The 19,182-nt window shown below is 38.0% G+C and overlaps 5 protein-coding genes across 9 annotated transcripts in view; 3 read left to right on the top strand and 2 right to left on the bottom strand.

The window, feature by feature from the left end:
• The first annotated feature begins 189 nt into the window (after positions 1–189).
• Positions 190–3,984, top strand: ktub (Tub domain-containing protein ktub). The gene is made up of 9 exons (XM_065489853.1): positions 190–400; positions 860–934; positions 1,001–1,148; positions 1,212–1,405; positions 1,506–1,703; positions 1,869–2,093; positions 2,145–2,262; positions 2,319–2,471; positions 3,179–3,984. Exons 2-9 carry the CDS (start codon positions 893–895, stop codon positions 3,310–3,312), a joined length of 1,212 nt encoding a protein of 403 aa, XP_065345925.1. The 5' UTR covers positions 190–400; positions 860–892; the 3' UTR covers positions 3,313–3,984.
• A 70-nt stretch (positions 3,985–4,054) lies between these two features.
• mRpL16 (mitochondrial ribosomal protein L16) lies at positions 4,055–6,459 on the bottom strand. Of its 3 annotated transcripts, none has more exons than XM_065489855.1 (6): positions 6,396–6,459; positions 5,394–5,473; positions 5,090–5,155; positions 4,674–4,831; positions 4,485–4,616; positions 4,055–4,434 (listed from the first exon to the last, which is right to left on the bottom strand). In XM_065489855.1, exons 2-6 carry the CDS (start codon positions 5,431–5,433, stop codon positions 4,108–4,110), a joined length of 723 nt encoding a protein of 240 aa, XP_065345927.1. In that variant the 5' UTR covers positions 5,434–5,473; positions 6,396–6,459; the 3' UTR covers positions 4,055–4,107. The 3 variants fall into 3 exon arrangements, with proteins under 3 accessions (XP_065345927.1, XP_065345926.1, XP_065345928.1); XM_065489854.1 differs by having other exon boundaries at positions 6,311–6,457; XM_065489856.1 differs by having other exon boundaries at positions 6,307–6,400.
• Positions 6,460–6,885: 426 nt separating this feature from the next.
• Positions 6,886–8,374, bottom strand: Vha26 (V-type proton ATPase subunit Vha26). The gene is made up of 5 exons (XM_065489857.1): positions 8,206–8,374; positions 7,859–8,034; positions 7,622–7,790; positions 7,418–7,569; positions 6,886–7,361 (listed from the first exon to the last, which is right to left on the bottom strand). The coding sequence occupies exons 1-5, from the start codon at positions 8,236–8,238 to the stop codon at positions 7,211–7,213; spliced, it is 681 nt and encodes a 226-aa protein (XP_065345929.1). The 5' UTR covers positions 8,239–8,374; the 3' UTR covers positions 6,886–7,210.
• A 360-nt stretch (positions 8,375–8,734) lies between these two features.
• On the top strand, positions 8,735–11,429 carry LOC135943358 (RING-type E3 ubiquitin-protein ligase PPIL2). The gene is made up of 10 exons (XM_065489852.1): positions 8,735–8,893; positions 9,131–9,350; positions 9,412–9,555; positions 9,611–9,776; positions 9,833–9,972; positions 10,028–10,300; positions 10,351–10,502; positions 10,560–10,749; positions 10,807–10,955; positions 11,009–11,429. The coding sequence occupies exons 1-10, from the start codon at positions 8,862–8,864 to the stop codon at positions 11,106–11,108; spliced, it is 1,566 nt and encodes a 521-aa protein (XP_065345924.1). The 5' UTR covers positions 8,735–8,861; the 3' UTR covers positions 11,109–11,429.
• A 345-nt stretch (positions 11,430–11,774) lies between these two features.
• Pax (Paxillin) overlaps positions 11,775–19,182 on the top strand; it is a 28,999-nt gene continuing 21,591 nt past the window's right edge. The window contains exon 1 of one of the 3 annotated variants that reach the window (XM_065491856.1): positions 11,775–11,974. In XM_065491856.1, the coding sequence (XP_065347928.1) occupies positions 11,962–11,974 (13 nt within the window). In that variant the 5' untranslated portion in view covers positions 11,775–11,961. Of the gene's footprint in view, positions 11,975–13,900; positions 14,060–18,944; positions 19,060–19,182 lie in introns of those variants that run through there. The other 2 variants (XM_065491853.1, XM_065491855.1) reach the window with 2 other exon arrangements.

The raw sequence follows: 19,182 nt of genomic DNA, 5'->3' as shown, positions 1-19,182 counted from the left end.
TGCAAAGATTTCCTCAGTTTCCTCTAACATAACATTTTTGCGTAATATGTTTCCAATTTCTTAGCATTCATTTAGAAATAACTTAATTTTACTACTTTTATGTTCAATTCTCTGATTGAATTTAACATAATTATAAGATCTACCGGTATTGAATTACCGAAACAGTTAATCGAGGAGGCGCCACAGTCGGAAGTAGAGGGCATTGAAATCGGAAAGCGATCAAACATCAAACAAGCGGAAAGTAAATTCCTTCAATTGTCCCTTGCCCATAAGTGAAAATTCGAATTTTTAAACGCCAATCAATGAAACTGCTTGGCCATGTTTTTCTAATTGAATTGACAGATGATTCTACTGTAACTTGTTGTGTTTTCACGCCGTAATCAAGATCAGGAACGCTTTTGTAAGTTGCAATTCTCCTCAAACAAAGCAAACAAAATTAACGATCGTTTTGTTTATGTATTTGTTTTACTCAATGTTACTCAATGAAGTCTGAATGTATGCTATTTTGTATACATGAAAGCTTAAAAAAACAAATTATGATAAATATTAAAAAAGTTCAGTTGCTAAGACTTCCATAGAGGAAGACAAGTTTGTCAAAATTTTTGGACATTCATTTGTGACACTTAACGGGGCCGCCTCTGTCCTTTAATGTCTTGCGTATCCGCTTTAATATTTTATTATTATTTGTTCCTTCACTGCCGTTACTTTGACAGTATCATACCAGTAACTTGGCTGCTGCTACCTACATTATGTATATTAATATACTTTACGTCACTATTGTACACAATTATGTACTTATTAATACTTCTTTGACAGAGTAAAGTGACTAAAACAGTTCTAAAACATTCATATTTTTCAGATATCGCAGCTATATTATCCCCTCAACAGAACAATGACTTCTGTGACGCTTCGCCAGCAAAAACTGGACCAACAGGTTCGCTTTCCTAAATAAAATTTGTTTAGTTTTCAATCTAGCACGCTGCAACTTTTGTGTCAATAGAAGCAGCTAATGGAGCAGAGATTAAAGCAAAAGAGGCAAACCCCAGGAATGGTTTTAGCTTCTGATGCACGGCCTACAATGTCATCTAAATCTCGAAAGCAGCAATGGGTTCTTCAAGGCTCCAATTCTAAGAGCGAGGAACTTCATGGTATTTCATAAATTTATAATAGTTATGTAGAGTGCATTTTGTTAAATGATTTTTGTAAATCAGGCTATGATGGACCATTGCACTTCTCCATGGCAGAGGGCAGTCCAGATAGTGTAAATCCTATTTCGGCTCCAGTAAAGCAGTTGTCTAAAGAAGACATAGATATTGAAGACCATGAATCAAGTCCTGTCGTCGAGCCGTCCGAGGAATTGCTAACAATGGATGCAACCCAATCTGAAGGCAGTTTTGCACAGTTGGTTAGTAATCGCCATGTTAAGTCATAATTAAAATCTACTATAATTCAGCTGTAATCTTTGACACTGAAATTTCAAAACCAACTATAATAATATTTTGTAGGATTCACCTGGTGCAGGAGATGATCGAGGTGGACAACTCTTGCTATCTGGTGTTCTCAGCAATCTGGAACAGTTTGCAGTTGAGCCTGCCCCGCAAGGCGCTCTTGTAAAGTGCAGAATCACTAGGGACCGAAAGGGAATGGACAGAGGCCTGTTCCCCACATACTTTCTGCACTTGGAACGGGATGATGGCAAGAAGGTAAGATAAACTTTTAAATTTTTTTCTCAAGATGACAAGATAATATTATTCTATTTATTAAATAACTTTGCATGTTGTGGAAATTTCTAGATTTAATTTAGTACCAATTTTAAGAAATGAGATAAGTTTCTCTAGCAGATTAAACAATCATTGTCTGATTGATAGGTCTTCTTGCTGGCTGCCAGGAAGCGCAAAAAGAGCACCACAAGCAATTACCTCATCTCCACAGACCCCACTGATCTGTCGAGGGCGGGTGAGTCCTTTGTTGGGAAACTCCGCTCAAACCTTCTGGGCACGCATTTCACTATCTTCGATGGAGGCCAATCTCCGAGCAAAAATGGCAGCTCCAATAAGTGCTCACCTCGTCAAGAAGTTGCTGCAGTGATTTATGTGAGAGTTTGGCAATTCAAGACTGTACAAGTCTGATATTTGTTTGCTCAGGAAACCAACGTTTTGGGATTCAAGGGTCCACGAAAAATGACAGTTATACTGCCAAGTATGACACCAGAACACAAACGAGTGCCATTTAGTCCACAAAATAATGCTGAGAGTCTCATTGGTGAGTATTAGCTAATATCTTCAAAATAATCATTGAGTAACATTATGGGATTGCAGAGTGTTGGAAAGGGCGCAAAATGGATTCATTGATTGAACTGCACAACAAAACACCCGTATGGAATGATGACAGCCAGAGCTACGTTCTAAATTTCCACGGTCGAGTAACGCAAGCATCGGTCAAGAATTTTCAAATCGTACATGACAGCGACAGTAAGTGTATTTAGTCAACTGACACTATGATGTTCAATCAGGGCTTGCCTATTTGGCAATGCGTTCACCGCTTGTTACGCACAAATGCCACACTTTTTTAAAACAGGAACGCACCAATTTTGTTTTTCCTTATTTTCCACGTTTTTCGAAAATTGATCCCCATAAAGTTTATAATTTGTGCCAGAGAGTATGTAAATTCCAGCAAATGTTTTCAAGTCCATTATTATGTGAAATCAATGTAGTTAGTTTTTGTTTAGTTTAGTCTTTTTTATTTTTCTCAAGTCAATGGGTATGGGGTGACTCTTAAAATACGACAATCACTTTGTCTACATACTAATTAAACTCTATTCTATAATTAAATAAGAATTACTAGAGCTGGCCATTTAAAATTCATATTTTGTCCATCCAACTAAAAAATATTTAATTATCTTCTACTGTTCAATTGCACATGTCTTGGAATTTGGGGAAAATGTGCTAAATTGCATAAATCCCGCTAAAAAAAATTGTTGCAAATCCCCGGCTGTGTTTTAAGAAAAACGCGGGTTAAAAGCATAAACGACAGTATGTTAGCAAAAACCGACCCAAACACACTCAATCACAAGACGGTTTTATTGTATGTTCTTTCTTAAAGAATACTAAGCATTCTTGGAATTTAAATTATATGGAATAATTTTACACCTTGACCCTTGAAATTATTTTGTTTACAGTTGATTACATCGTCATGCAATTCGGTCGCGTGGCAGAGGACGTTTTCACCATGGACTTCAGGTACCCAATGTGCGCTCTGCAAGCATTCGCCATAGCTCTCTCAAGCTTTGACAGCAAACTAGCATGTGAATAATTTGAGAGTTGGTTGGTGTCAGTGGCGCTGAATCCGTCGAGCTCGATCTCTGTTTTCAATTTAGACGAGACTCTTTGAGCACCAAAATTTTGTCCTACCAAACTAGCTAGAGGCGCATGAAATGTTTTTGGTGTGCAAACAAATTATGATCTGTCCTTGCGATGTTTAGGAGCTGTGTGTGATCTACAAATTTAGCAAATTCCTGGTTGTCGCGAATGCAGCCAACCTGTGGTACATGACAAATGAAACTTGTTAGGTTTAGGTGATTGATGGACCTTAAAACCGAATCTTACATTTTACACGTCAAGTCTTGAACTTACAAAACTCACCAAACAAGCACCTTAACTGCTCCAATCCATACAATGGCAGGATTGCGTGTTGACTTATTTTTGTATTTTTCTAAGTATTTTTTGTCCATTTACTAAAGAGATAAATGATCGACGCTCAAATGAGATCTCTGTTTTGCATTTTCTGCCTCTCATATCATAAATCTGTGGTATCAGTACTATTTTATGTAATGTTCGTTAGACAGCAGTGACTTTTGCTGCATAAATTAATTACCGTGTCAGCATTATACACATTTACAGGTCAATGGAGCTTACGCATTATAATATATTATACTAATCAACTGTTGCCTAAGTAGAAGTGTGGTCAATAAATAGCGTTCAAGCATTTGCTCATTTTTATTTAAAGAAACCACAATTTTCGCGGTTTTTATTATTTATACCTGAATTAAACAATGTAAAATTTCAACCAAGACTTCTTTAATATCTAGACTAATGGCCATGGGCCATCTTATACATATTTGCAAAACCATTTCCTGTCGAAAGGGGATATCCAATTTTGGACTCCTCCCATGTTATTGCGAATGACAAATTCCATGGTGTAGGGGTTAATATTTCTCATTGCATCTTCGATTTCCTTCTCTTTCTCTTTGTTGAGCATCTCGTGGCTCACAGCTCTAGCCTTGAATGGCAGCTTTTTGGCAACGTCTTCAAGCCACGGCTGAACTTCAGCAAATGTGCAGTTGCCCGCAATTTCCAAAATTATTCTGCCAGCCTTCAGTGGGGTGACATAATGGTCAATGGCGCCTTTGCCACCACCCATTCTCTGACCTTGACCCTAAAGATATGGACTTTTAGCATGACATTAAGTGGTCATGATTCGGTTACCTTTTTTGTGACTGGCTGCCATGGAGGGTCTAATCTCCATTGGGCGAACATAGTGTTAGTGTTAATCTTTCTACCAAGGGTGTAGCGGACCATCTCAAAATGATTGAACTTCATACGGCCTCCAGTTAACGCCTATAAGGTTACTTATTTTTTCAAATCAGGCAAACAGCAATCAACAATATACAATACCTGAATTCCGAACTGTTTGTGAATTAAAAACGTATGATATTCCTCAGGTCCTCGCATCAGGTCCAAACGTTTTGTCATTTTTGGGGGACGAAAATTTGGGCCATACTGGGGCTGTCTATCCACAACTTTGAGTTTCCTCCTCTCAGGGTAGTCGATATCTAAAAAAACAACGATTTTTCAAAGAAGTATACCAACTACTAAAAAATGAAGTGAGAGGAATGCAATTTTTAATTTTAAAGTGTTCCTATTCACACATCATGTACCGTCATATTATATTATATGTATTTGTGAATGGTTGAATGACAGTGAGGAACCACAATGTGTGTAAATAAGAATGTTCATACTTAATTAGATGATATTATATATAGATTATAATCAACGTCATTATTTAAAAAATTGAATTCGATTTTTCTTACCCCCAACTGATATTGGTGGTGGGAAATATTTAAGCCCTGCTACTGGAACTCTCAGAACGTGTAGATCTGCAAGAGGAAAAAGTAACATACATCTAAGGATGGTAGAGATTAGGATGCGACAATCCTGTTACCCACAATGCAATTCTTATGGAGGGTAATAGAATAAGAAGTATTAAAATTGGTCCATTGTAGGATCCTAAATCTCTACTATCCTCACACAAATCAAACTGTATCGTCATAACTGTATTTCTTGCAATTTATATATTTAATACATATTCAAAGGCATTTAATTTTCGTTTCTTACTTGTAGCAGCTTGGAAAACTCTCCTAACGGTCAGGTTCATGGCCAGTGAATTCCAACCACTTTAAGGAAGATACAATTCTCTGTAACACAAAAAGCATGACACTACTTAACTGCTTGCAGATGAGTAGAATTTTGAGAAATATAAATTACAATAGGCTTAAAGAGGAATGATACTGGAAAAGCCTGGAAAATGCTTGTTGCCAATGCATAACCTCGCCCCTTAGGATTCAGTTAAAGCCTAAATTGACCTAAGGAGCGCTGTAATTTTTTGAGAAAATTGGCTGGAAAGTTATCGTGCTTTTCAAATGGCAATGGCTGTCTCCTTACTTGAAATCCGATTTAATTTCAAAACCAAGAGTTTCCCCAATAAGTGGCATACACCGTTGAACAGATCTCGACGAGAGGAATCGGAATATGCCAAGAAAATATGTTTGTGCACTGTAAATTTTGGAGAAAATTGGCAAAATTTGAATTTTTATTGTAGGAAGGTCAATTTTTTATTATTGCAAATTGTTGAACAAATTGTTAATCGATCAATTGTTTATGGCATCCAACAATTTAAATAATTTTCAATTGTTGCCCAGTATCATTCCACTTTCATAAAATAACAATATAAACAGTTTAAAAATCAATAGTAAAATCGGTAAAATAAATAATATATATGATTGTATGGGGGGCTCACACTTTCCGCTCACTCACACTTCTCGCTCTGATGGGAAGATTCAATGTTAATCCCTATCCTAGCGAGAAGTGTGAGTTGGGCGAAAATGGTGAGTCTGCCATATAGATATTTATGTATCTACACTCAGAAAGTTAAACACATCGAGTTAATCAAATTTTTACTATCACTATCGATATAAAAAAATATAATACATAGTGATCAGAATGATAGTTTCTTAATTTTAATACTAACGCACGGGGTTCTGGTGAGATGAAAATACCAAAAATTGTGAATGAAGAAAAGATATCAGGCTGAAGTTAAACCATTTTTTATGTACTAACAATACAATGAAGTCTTGTGTGTGTTCAGTTCTCACAGTTCATGCTTGTGCTGGAGTTTTGAGGGCGGAGACGGAACAGAGCGGTGACGGTGACTACGCCCACATTTTAAAGTATCCCGCAAAAGGTGCATGCCACGCAAGTGCGTGTATTGTCTAATGTAATATCAGTACTGGATCCTGCATTTAAAAATATGAGTGACTTTTTGAAATATTTATTTGCAGCCTTCAGATGAACAATATAAGTTTTTCTTCTATACGATAATTACTCTAAACCTTAATTATTATTAAAATATTTTGAGAAGCAATAATTAATTTAATTTAAAAAATATGTTAGCGCGGCGCGTATTTATAACTAACAAAAATTATAGAATATTATATGTGAATCTAGACTGAAAAACCATACATACACGTAACTTCATACGCTCAAAATATGTCCAGATTTTGCAATAATTTTTTTTTCACTTTAACAGGTGGTAAGTAGAATCTAAACATTTTTATTTTTAATTTATGCATGAACAACAATTTTATTTATATTTTTCTCTTGATATACATATATACTTTGATGTATAATTGGTTCAGATAACACTACTGTTACTCGCTGTTACGCAATTGAAGGAAAATTAATATCCAAAGTAAAAACACTGATTTATTACAATACTGGATGCCATGGTTCATCACTGAAGAGAGAAACGTTCATACATTATTTATGTACAATGGTATAATAATTATAATATAATCTGAAATGAATTAAAACTATACTATGGAATGCATTGTACACAAACTTGAACAACAATCAACCAAAATAATTTGTGCCGTTTAATCAGTGAACTTTCGGTTAGGGTTGCGTCCAAACAACGCGTTACGGATTTCAGGAACGAATTGCTGGGCAATCAAATCAAGGCGAGCCTCCAAAGTGTTGACAATCTTTATGCGTCCACGCTGAGCAAGCAGAATGACGCCTCCACAGCTATTGTGTTAGAAAATTAGGAACTAGAAGAAAAAAATCAAGCATCTTCAGACTACCTGTTAGGTGGCAAGAAATTGTCAGGGTCGACTTTAACAACACAATCTTTTCCTGTTTTTTGTTTGAACTCAGCCTGAGCACCTCCAATCAAACGTTCAATAACAGGTTTGTCTGCGGCACGGCAACGAACAGTAACATGTGGTTCAAGAAGCTAAACAATAAAAATTTATTATCAAACCAGAAGAGTTTTTTTGAAAACATGCCTGCAGCAAACCCTGCTGGATCAATGAATACAAAACCTGGCTGTATTTGCCCTGATCTTGGTTGACATTTCCAAGCAGCTTCCTGGCATCTTCAAGCACACTTTCAACGTGGTCCTCACGAACCTTCAGCACCTTCAGACGAGCTTGGTTGAGCATGTTCGAGGACTGACTGCAATATTGTGAACGAAAATTATGTTCAGAATCTACAAATTTTTGTTTGAAACTGATTTGTCATACATTTTCTTTTGCAGTTCAACCTGCTTCTCCTTTTTTTCGTAATACTCCATCACTTTCAGACGGCTCTGTTGGACCAAACGGCCCTTTTCAATATTGAACTCCTCCTCAGCCTTGGCATCGATCTCTTCGGCTTTTTCGTTGGCCTCTTGTTCGATGAAGGCCATCATGTGCTTGATCTGAAATAGAGGAAAATTTAATGAGACAGAAAAATATTAATCACGATGCCCGAGTTTTGTGACACAGCCCATTGTGCGGTCCTAGTCAGCAATATGGGACGCAATTTTGGCATCTTCCGTGTTTTACACAGCGGCAAATATGGATTTTTATGAAGAGTGGTTTAAACTTGCCTGTTTCTGCACGTCTGCATCGCTGAGAGCCATTTTTAAGTCACAGAAAGGGCAACTTTAGTGGCAAAAATGTAACTTTGACGGGAAGGTGTCAATGAGAATGATCACAAGACAGAGGTAAGATGTTGAGATAGATCGGTTAAAGTCGACACCCCGTCGTGCAGAACCGTGCTCGATAATGTGGACCAATGTCCTATTGGTCCATCAATGTTTGATGTTTGAAACGCGAGCGCGCTAAAGAGCTGACAATGAGCTCTCTTGCCTCTTGATTATCGTCGTCCGTTTGAATGGAAGTGAGAAGTGAAGTTATACTTTAATTGTATACGTATATCAAAGGGGAAAAATGTTTTCAATTCAAATTAACGATGACGTGTACTGCAGTTGTATTTCTCTTTAAAATTTATAATAATACTTTTTGCCTTTAATATTAACATAGAATTTCAGCTTCCGGCACCAGTGTTTAGATGGCGTCGTAGAGACATAGACTGACGTAGACGAAGACACGCCCACTTAATTCCTGTTTACAATTTTTGTTTCTCTAGTTGTGATTATATCAAAAACGCGTTGTTGCAGTGACCATAGACCCGCACGAACCTATAATCCTAATTACATTAATTACAAGCATATTACCCACCTTTTGCATTAAACTCATCAAAATGGGGAAACGCCAGCATCAAAAAGATAAAATGTATGTAGATCAACACAATTCGTAATAGAAAAATAAAAACTTTTTCACACTCATTTCCCGGCCTAATATTACAGGGCGGTCCATGTTAATCTTTTTAAGGAAAATAAGAAGTGTGAGGGAACGCTTATAGTGATTTTTTATAATTATGTTACATACATATCTTTCTTTTTGTTTTATGTAAATTACAAAAATGTCTTTAAACCACAATTTATTTATTTCCCTTTTCGTTCTTTCTAGGTACTTGACGTACACTGAATGGACTACACTCTACGGAGGCAAGCGTCCGGGTCCACCAACTGGAGATAAAGCTAACTTTCGACGGCTTCCATTTGATCACTGTTGTATCACGTTACAACCTTTTCAACATCCTTACTGTGATCTTAAAGGCAACATATATGAGCTGCAGGCCATCATTGACTTTATTAAAAAGTTCCACAAAAATCCCTGCACAGGGGAGGTTAGTAAATTCGTTACCCTGTTTTTGTTCAAACAAAACTCTAAATTTCTTTAATTTCCAGCCTATTGATGCCAAGTCTCTGGTAAAACTGAACTTCCACAAAAATGCTGAAGGAAAGTACCACTGCCCGGTGCTATACAAGCAGTTCACCAACAACTCGCACCTAGTTGTTGTCAAGAACACTGGGAATGTCTTTTCTTATGAGGTCATTTTAAAAAGTGAGTCAATTCAACCACCATCCTAATTTGTTTTTTCTGTAGGCTATCGAACAGTTGAATATCAAGACAAAAAGTTTCAAGGACTTGCTGACTGATGAACCATATAACCGGAAAGAATTGATTACTCTTCAGGACCCTGCCAATATTGACAAGTTCAACATTTCAACTTTCTACCATTTGAAGCATGATCTAAAACTGGTAGAAGATGGTAATGTTCACCATCATTTACCAGGATAAAATATAACGTAAATAATGAACCTTTAGAAAAAGAGGAGGACCCCAACGCAAGACTCAAATCTGTCAACTTGGAGACCAGAGAAACCTTGGCTGAGTTAGAAAGAGACTACAAACCAACCGCCAGTGAAGTGCCAAAAGCAAGGAAAATGGCTGACAAATTCAATGCGGTTGGTAGAGAAAGGTGGTTTTGTTCAATCAATAAATAAATGAAACCTGTGACAGGCTCACTACTCTACTGGCATGGTAGCAGCTGGTTTGACATCAACGGTGATGGCGCCCGTTCTGGAGCATGAGGCTGCAATAATTGATGAAGATTTGGTCCTCTATGACAGAGTGAAAAAGAAGGGATATGTCAGATTAATGACCAACAAAGGCCCTCTGAATTTAGAGCTTTTTTGCGATATGCTGCCCAAAACATGCGAAAATTTCATGAAGCTCTGCGCAGCTGGATATTACAATGGCACAAAATTCCACCGATCAATCAGGAACTTCATGGTTAGGAAAATTTTATACTGTAATCCTCAGTGAAGCAAATTTTTCTTCAGATTCAAGGGGGAGACCCAACTGGAACTGGTTTAGGAGGAAAATCGATCTGGGGAAAACCATTTGAGGACGAGTTCAAGCCTAATTTGACGCATACAGGAAGGGGCGTCCTCTCAATGGCCAATAGTGGTCCAAACACCAACAAATCGCAATTGTACGAATATAAATCTTAATTACATAGCTGGATCTAATTTAAAATTGATTCCCTCAGCTTTATCACGTATCGCTCATGTCGTCAACTGGACAACAAGCACACTGTGTTTGGAAAAGTGGTTGGTGGTCTGGACACGCTGAATAAAATGGAGATGATTGAGGTGGACAACAAGGACAAACCTATTGAAAACATCGTCATCCAGACTGCTCAAGTTTTTGTTGATCCATACCAGGAAGCAGAAGAACAGGTTTGCATGAGCATAAAAATGAAGACTGAAATAGTAAAATTAACTTTAATAATGTAGCTTGCTGCTGAGCGAGAGGCGGAATTGAAGAGAGTAGCCGAGGAAAAAGCTGCGGCCAAGAACAAAGCAAAAAAAGCAGCAGCAGATGCTCCTCTCACTGTGTATAGAGCAGGTGTCGGAAAGTATCTCAACCTGCCGAGCACTTCACAGTAAGAATTCATTTTGAACCATGTAAATATTTTAAATGTCATCTTATTTTCAGAATGATCAAAGGCGATAATTCAACTGAATCATCAGAACCACAGCCGAAGAAAAGAAAAGAAATCCCTGGTTACAAATTTGGCGCTTTCAGCAATTGGTGATTGGGTTGTAATCGTATGCTTTGTAATATAAGAATAACAAACAAAACTTTTAAAAGTTTCTTTTCACACATGCGTCTTTTTTATTTTGGCTGCCATGCTAAAATAAATGTTAATCAAAATATTCGTTCATTATCTTCTGAGAGAGAAGCTTTGTAAACAACATCGATCACTGAACCCAAACTTATTCATAATATTTATATTATCATTTTTATTCATCCTAACAATGACAGGTTGGTGGAATCGACAGTAAATTAAATAAAGGATGTCAAGGCAAAATTATACTTTGGAAAAAATAAAAAGTAACTGTTAGTATACAATTAATTCATAAAATTATTTTCACTTGGCCACTTCTATGAAAAAAAAAGTTTTCGCCACCCATACTTTTTATGGGATTCTCATAAGATGTTATGCAAACGGCGGAGATAAACTTTTCCATTATGACACGTTGCATAAATATAATAAAATTACAGAGCAGTATGCAGCTGTCACCACCGTGGCACGCCAAAGATTGATAGTTTTGGTGAGTAATTTTTAGTTTTAAATTAAATATAAATGCTTTAATGATGCAGAATCAAGAAATGTCATTCATTTAAGAGTGATGCAATTTATGAGGAACAAATGTGAGTAACATTCAAAACTAATTCAAGCTCCCCGCCTCTTATGACGTCACTGCAGAGTGAAAAACGCAGCCATAGTAGGAAGTTTTAAGCAGAGCAGGCTCTTCTTGCAAATAATACGGGTTTTTATCTAGTTTGCTTTGATTGAGGTTGCTTTTGGATGAGTGACAGGGTAGAGCACCCTTTCTAACTCTCATCCGCGTGAACCCCAGGAGATTTGACCTTTATCAACAGCGATGGACGAGCTCGGTGAGTAGCGCGAATTGACTTGGTGCCATTTGTTTACATTCTTTCGCGAGATAAGATATACCTGGTATACCCAAGTCCCACGTCCATAGAGCACGATAATTCATCGTAAAAATATAACGCTGCGGAAGTTTCTTTTAATTTCTTTTAATATAATAATGCACTACAACTTACGCGTCTAACAAAGAAAATTTTAAAGTAATTGGGAGTTAAATGCAAGGTTGCAGCTTTCAGTTAGTGTGAAATACATTATTCAGCAGCGTTCCTCACTACGTATGTACTTGGGAATTCCAATGACGTTATAATTATATGATATGATATAAAAAATATCTGCAGTGTTTGAAAGAGGGGAAATTCTGTATCATTTCCTTAAAAACTGATGGCTGTCAGAATTTTTAATAATTATATTAGGATCGCATGCTTTTGATAACAAACGAAATACGTTTTAATCACTTTTAAGTTAAGGTTACCTTTATTTATTCCATCAAATATTTTCACATTAAAAATTCTAAAGTAAGCTTGCTTTTTTAATTTAATTTTCAAATTATCTATTCTAAACAAGTTGTCCTCGTACCCATTATAGGAAGTTAAGTGACTTGTCAGTTTTCAAAAATGGTGTTCGTCTAATTTGCAACGAAGCACGTGACAAATAAATTTAAAACTCGTTAATGATCAGCCAATCAATGAGGCATGATCGATCGTATTATTACTTTCACTTTGAGGGTCGCGAGTCGCGACCTTCCCTGCAGGTGAATCTAAAAGGCTCCCGCAGGGGTGACGACCTGCATGGCAAACTGCTTACTTGGCAACATATAAATTGCGCTCTTAAAGCAGCCGATGCCTTGTCTCGGCAAAATAGATGCATAGCACAGCGTTAGATTGTATTCACTTTAGAAGGTGACAAGTCACAAATCTATCGGAGTTTCCATCACCGCCGCGCTGACGTTGATTTACGATCAAAAAATTAGCTCCATATGGTGGTATTTCACAACAACACCGTGAATTATGCAAATGGCTGAGAGCAGGACTGCGTTGTATACGCAGAGTCGTGCAGCTGGTTATTTGATGTAAATAAGATTTGGGCTTGCCAAATGAACGATTCTCATGGCTCCATTCAAGTAAGGCTTTATTAAGTAATCTCCTCTGTATTTAAGTACACGCAGGCGCCCATTAAATTTGGATCACGTCTATAGAAGTCTAGATTGCCGAAATAATTTATTATCTGGTGCAAAGCTAGGAACGGTGATACCTTTAAACCTTTTTGGGACAGCTGTCTGCTGATTTAGAAACATGTGACTGAATTAAATCTTTTAGTGCACAAAATAATAATTGTAAAATAGAAAATTTAGGAAATCCTTAGCTCGGCTTTAATCTCATACCAACTTTCAACAAATATTTCAACCATAAAAACCCGTATCACCTGAGAATACTTAAACATCCTTAGAAATATCTAAGAAAATATTTTTTAACGGGGACCAATTCAGAATAAAACATTTCAAAGACAGCCAGCCAAGTTTTATTTTTCCCCGCTAATTCGTTCCATGGCTACACGGTCTCTTCATTTGTCTTTCTAAGAAAGGAGCCATAGAATGACACGCCATGCCCTCCAATGAGTGACATCACCTCTGCATCTCGTCCTCTGCTTACCGAGATGCACCGGTTCCGTCACTTTTACTGTTTACTACACAAAGCACAATCGATGTACGTTGGGGGCCATGTGTCTCCCTGAGAAGATGATCTCCGCTAGATTGTGTATGCGAGAAAAGCTGGCGAACAAGGCCGGCCGTCCCGAATTATCTTGGTGGGCCCGCTCAGCTGCTGCCGGTTGGCTGTAACCCTTTGCCGGCACCACTGGAACGGTGAATTAATGCACGCGTCTGGCATGCCTGCTGGTGCCGCGCGTAAACGCCCCACCGCTCTCGGCACAACAACACCGACGAACCCTCAGTCGATCATCGCAACTCGAGGGATTGTGTGTTAGCTGTGCTGATGGTGCGTTCGCCATGGACCGCACAATGTATGGCAAGATCGAACCGGGCACTCTGCACCCCTACCGCTGCGCCAAAAAGGGCCTTGAACCCCCAGGATGTGAGTTCACTGATTTTCAGAATCCCATCGTCTTGACTTTTCTGTCCGTGCTGTGCTTCGTGCACATGATTTTTTATTTCCAAACTTAATGATAAATTTTTCTACGTGATAGCTCTCAAAGTCGCCTTAGTTTTTACAACGTCTTTAAAAACAAATCAAATTTTTGGAATGAGTATTAAGCTTAAATAGATGTCAAGCTTGCATTATATATAATATATTCATTTTTCAATTTTCTCGGATATTCATTGAAATTTTCTTACTTTTTTCATTTTCTAAGGATTTCATGGCCACCTTTTTCACGGTTTTGCAATCTCCATGATGATCAATATTTGGTTACTTTGTTCGAAGGCCTTTTTACTTGGCAATCCTCCGTCGTCACTTTCACAAGTGCACGATTTGTGCGCTAAAATCGGCAAATATCCCCCGCCTGTTCAAATATAGAACGACAATGTTAACAAGAACAAGGCAGCGCCAGGCAAGCTGAAAATTGATGGATTCGGTTGAGTGAGACTAATTTATTTCTGATTCGTCACACTCAGTATTTTCCACCTTCAAACAAATAGCGCAAAGTCGAGTGTTGACAAAAATAACAAATCAGTCTGAAGACTGCCGTGCTCGTGCCAGAAATTTTACACAAATTGTTTCCATTTCAAATTTAGATGCTGAAGTCACTGTTTTTCGATCGACGTTATTAACTGACTGCGTGCTGGTTTGTGTCTCAGAATCAAAAAACGACCCTTTGCTCTTTTCAAGAGGTTTCGTGATGCAACCACTCGAGTGTGCTCACTCTCGAAAGACAGACTCTAAACATAATACTTCATAAAGGACTGTTTTCAAATTTAGATTAGCGTCGGAGCTGTGTATGTATGTATGTATGTATTTATCGCTTCCTTTGGAGCCGCCGCCGCGCTTTCGAAAGGTATTTTTAGTCTATGAATCAAATGGGAGTTTTCGTCGGCACTAAATAACAAACATTTCATATTTTTCATCACTTGTCAAGATGCAGTTGCTCTGTTTCATTTTTTATTCCAGCTCTGGAATGAGAGGGAGAGGAAAATGTTTGAAGGGGATGAGTGAGAGGCTAAAACTGTTTCACTATTTGATTTCTACATTATGCCTCAAGAGCAAGGGATTCAGACTTTAGAAATATACTGTAAATATCGATGACTATAATTTAATTGAAAACATAACTGCTCACTTTTTCCAGATTTTAGGTGTGAAAATGTTGGGTCCTGTATAAAACAGACTTTAAATATTAAGAACAACCGACATAAGAAATAAGTACTTTCCTGTAATTATGTGTCGGATACGCAATTCTCCCATTGCGCTTGCCTCATTTTAGTTGCTGCTGACGAGTCTTAGAATCCTGGTCAACGTGTAACGATAAAATGCACCGTTTGTTGTTTCTGAAGCGGCCGCTGGAAATAACTCCCAAGCTTGATGTTTTTCTCGACGCCGGCCAAACCAATAAAACGCCCGATCGAGAAGAACTCACTTTGCATTTCAGCCAGTGGTGCATTAGACAAGAATGTATTTATTTTCACCTCTGCTGTGTCGTTCGCTCGTATTGCGGTCTCTTGATTTGCGTCTGAAAGAAATGCCAAGAGAGGAATAACAAGTTTTTGCTGCAGAATGACCGCCGGCTTGTGCGTCCCATTTCAGGCCAATTGTGCTTGGGTAATGGGGCTTTATTAAAGCGCTCGAATAATGACATCACTCCCACAAGCGGCCACAACTCGGCCCCTTGTTCTTCTTCTTGTTGCTGCATTCGTTATAAACTCCCTCAGGAATGCTGTCTCTGACACGCCTCACTTTCATTTTCGTACCCAAGCGAGTCGTTTGAAGCTAACTGGATGCCCTAACTGCTGCTTGGTCCATTGGTTAATAGTCGGCTGTAGAAATTGTTTTGCATATTTATTTATGGTCTGGGGTTCAATATATTCACCGACTTTCGTTTGACCCCTCGTTAATGAAAAATTTTCTGCGCCTTATTTACAAGAGATTTGCACTGCCTAGAGAATTTTTTGCCGACATAAATATATATGAGGACTAAGTCATAAATAATACCAATTTTATGTGTAATTAAGATGGTAGGCAATTCAAAATAATTTGAAAATTTTTAGCCTCGTAATCTGAATGTCGGAATTGAACAAAACTTTTAAGAAAGTAAATTCGAACTGCATTTCCTCCAATTCCTAAAATTTTCTAACAGTTTGCAGCAGCTTGATCAAACAAAGTTGATTATTAATTTTAATTTTTTTGTAATATCTTGCGGATATAGCGCACAGATGGTCTCAAAATCTTCTAGTTCTATGCAATTCAGACACGAGTGACGCGCTGGTTGCATAATTAGCTAACATTAGAAATTCGCCGATATAAATTCGTGCTATTTGAAATCCAATTTTTTGGCAATCTTATTAGATTCACCCTTTTCGTGAAAATTGCCTTTTGATGTCCCCTGAAAATCCTTTTAATCCTAGTTAATGGCACGGCAAAAGCAATCTCGCCAACAGCAGGAGGTGCGGCGAACGTAATGACGTGCGGCTGAAACAGCTGTTGTGATGATCTCAGCGTAGGCTTTCCTTGCGCCTTCCTTAAAAGGAATCAAATCACCGTGAAATATGCTCGGCAGCACACGCCGGCCTTGACCGATAAATTCGAACCTTTTAGTTTACTTTCGATCGAGCCGTCGTCTTGACACCTCGAATAACGATTGTATCAACAGAGAGCGGCCAATTTGCGAGCATATTGTAAGTGTGGCCGTCAGTCAGAAAGTGCGAGCCAAAAATAGTCGGAGACTCCCTCGCTCGCGGGAGGAAACACGCATTTTTTACGCTTTCTCATTTATTTATAATAGCGCTCTAAAGGCTAAAGAAGTGCTCTCATCGTCACTTCAGTCGCCGCCGCTAGACTGCTCTTTTACTAAATATATCTGATCTTTTCCTGCTGTCTCATTTTCGAATTATTTTATGCGTGAACCCGGAACGGCAATCTCTTTGATGTTTATAAATAGATTTGATTCAATTTTTGCTGGATTGAATCAGTTTATATGGTATGGCGATATATATACAGCGCTCATTCTATTCATTTAAATTTTTGGTTTTTTGAATTTGAGTGTTTTCAATCGAAATGTGTGTTTCAAATGTGAGTTTTATTCATTAAAAATAAATGTTTTAACAAATAAAAATAAATTTGAATTTACTAGCTCTTTGAATTGCATTTTGAATTAACAGGTCTGTAAACTAAAAGTTAATCGTAAAATGGCTAGTCTTTTAATTTGTATGAGGGGGCAAAGGAGCCCTGTAAATGCAAAATAAAATTTGTGCCATCTGAACATTAATAAATATCTTTAGTAACAACTTCAGGACATGTGCGGGGACTTAGAAGTACATTTAAGCAGCTGTCCGGCAACTCGGTTGAATTGAGTTTCCATTGGCTCGATTAATTTTAATTGAAGACGGCCTAGTTACAGTTGTCGTAAGTGTCGAAACGACAGAGAACAAAAGAGCCATCTCAGCGTGCGAGTAGACATGCGTTTGTTTGCTCGAGGACTTTGTATTGCGCAGTACTGCAAATAGCAAGTTGACGTGCTTATTCGCACACCATACCCGTAAAACAGAAAATTGTATGTAAACGCTTGAAGGAAAAACCAATTTGAAATGATCTGTTAAAACAAGTATTTTCTTTGGACCGAGAAAATTGCGCAAAAGTGTAATTGCTATAATTGCGCATTTTTATCCAGGCAAATCGGCCGCGTTTTCGCACATGTGCTACGCGAGGTTTTCGCCCGGAGCTCAAATAATTACAGCGTGTACTGCACAGTTGCCAAGCTAATGCGAATGATTTGTCAGTCGGTTGGGTGTTGGCACAGTGTGCGACGTCACATATATTTTGCACCGCTGAATGGAAGTTGTATACTACTAAATTACTAGCATTCGCATGAACCAGTTCAGATCTGTTTATATGTATATTTACAAGACACAAAAGTCCCTTAAAAAACCGGCTTTTTTATAGCTACGATTATGACTGAATTTATAAACAAATATCGCTGCTAGAAAGTGTCTCGACGTGCTAAAAGATTGAAATCACTTTCCCTCGTTAATGAAACCTTTTATGCAGCGCGAAAGAAATGAAATTTTCACTATCCTCGCATTCTTTAATATTTTGGGCACACTATCAACATAGCCAATATAATATGTCAATTTATGTTAAAATACATATCCCATGGTTATGTTGCTTGTATGTCCTTCAAGTAATTTTTCCTGGGGTTTGAAAAGACGTGAATTAGTTAGTGAGATATTACCTGACCAACACTCACTTGTGGAATATTTTGATAAAATAAACTTACTTAATTTACGAAAGAAGAGGGGGTGCATTTCCATTTCCAGGCTTTGGAATAGACAAGCGGACAATATCTCGTCCAGCGTTTTGCCGGTAGATACCAGCAGTGTGCTGCAGCGCGCAACAGAGGTTAATTATTCAGGATCCCACTTTTTACAGTCTGGTTTGCTTACGCGAGCGGCCTTCAGAGAAGAGAGCGCTCCTTATTCGCTTCTCTGAAAATAAAGGGAAATTGCGACCGCTCTTCTCTCTCAGTGCGTTAGCACGCGTGTATTAATATGCGGATTTCGTCCAAATAAGGAACCCCCACGATTTATAGCCCGTCTTTTTTAAAAGCACAATCAGAAAAAAGTAGCCTTAATGGCACTACTTCCTTGTCGCGAAACCAGAATGTCCAAAGAATGTTGAGCAGCACCAAAGATTCGCCTTTCTCGGAGTCTGCTTTCCAAGCCCATTTGGGCAAAGCTAGATTTTGAGCAGACAACGTGGACCCTCCAGAAATGCGTTCAGGGTGCAGTCTGAAGAAAGCTTGAGTGAAGTTAAGACCGCTTGCCGTCAATGAAAGCCATTTGGTTGAGAGGAGGATAAGGATAAATCGCAAAGTGGATTTGCTTAATGTCGAATCGGAGGAATTATGGATGACTATAAAAAGTTAAAAGGTAAATATTTCATGCGATAAACAATATTTAAATATTGACCAGTACATTGTACAGTTTAGCCTCCTGAAGTGCTCTGTTCTTAGCATTCCTTTTTCAATTTAAATTCAATTTGTCTTTTTAACC

The sequence above is a fragment of the Cloeon dipterum genome, chromosome 4, assembly GCF_949628265.1.
Source record: "Cloeon dipterum chromosome 4, ieCloDipt1.1, whole genome shotgun sequence".
Lineage (NCBI taxonomy): Eukaryota > Metazoa > Arthropoda > Insecta > Ephemeroptera > Baetidae > Cloeon > Cloeon dipterum.
This window is presented reverse-complemented; position numbering and strand designations above follow the sequence as displayed.

Bases quoted from the DNA above. Each gene is read 5' to 3' on its own strand.
- ktub (XM_065489853.1), top strand. From the start codon at position 893: ATGACTTCTGTGACGCTTCGCCAGCAAAAACTGGACCAACAG. The intron at 935-1,000 runs GTTCGCTTTCCT...TTGTGTCAATAG, and splicing joins AGCAAAAACTGGACCAACAG to AAGCAGCTAATGGAGCAGAG. The intron at 1,149-1,211 runs GTATTTCATAAA...TTTGTAAATCAG, and splicing joins TAAGAGCGAGGAACTTCATG to GCTATGATGGACCATTGCAC.
- mRpL16 (XM_065489855.1), bottom strand. From the start codon at position 5,433: ATGAACCTGACCGTTAGGAGAGTTTTCCAAGCTGCTACAA. The intron at 5,156-5,393 runs GTAAGAAACGAA...TTCCTCTTGCAG, and splicing joins AGTTTTCCAAGCTGCTACAA to ATCTACACGTTCTGAGAGTT. The intron at 4,617-4,673 runs GTATTGTATATT...GTAACCTTATAG, and splicing joins ACAAACAGTTCGGAATTCAG to GCGTTAACTGGAGGCCGTAT.
- Vha26 (XM_065489857.1), bottom strand. From the start codon at position 8,238: ATGGCTCTCAGCGATGCAGACGTGCAGAAACAG. The intron at 7,791-7,858 runs GTATGACAAATC...ACAATATTGCAG, and splicing joins GTTGAACTGCAAAAGAAAAT to TCAGTCCTCGAACATGCTCA. The intron at 7,362-7,417 runs GTAGTCTGAAGA...CTAACACAATAG, and splicing joins AATTTCTTGCCACCTAACAG to CTGTGGAGGCGTCATTCTGC.
- LOC135943358 (XM_065489852.1), top strand. From the start codon at position 8,862: ATGGGGAAACGCCAGCATCAAAAAGATAAAAT. The intron at 9,556-9,610 runs GTCATTTTAAAA...TTTTTTCTGTAG, and splicing joins GGAATGTCTTTTCTTATGAG to GCTATCGAACAGTTGAATAT. The intron at 10,301-10,350 runs GTTAGGAAAATT...ATTTTTCTTCAG, and splicing joins GATCAATCAGGAACTTCATG to ATTCAAGGGGGAGACCCAAC.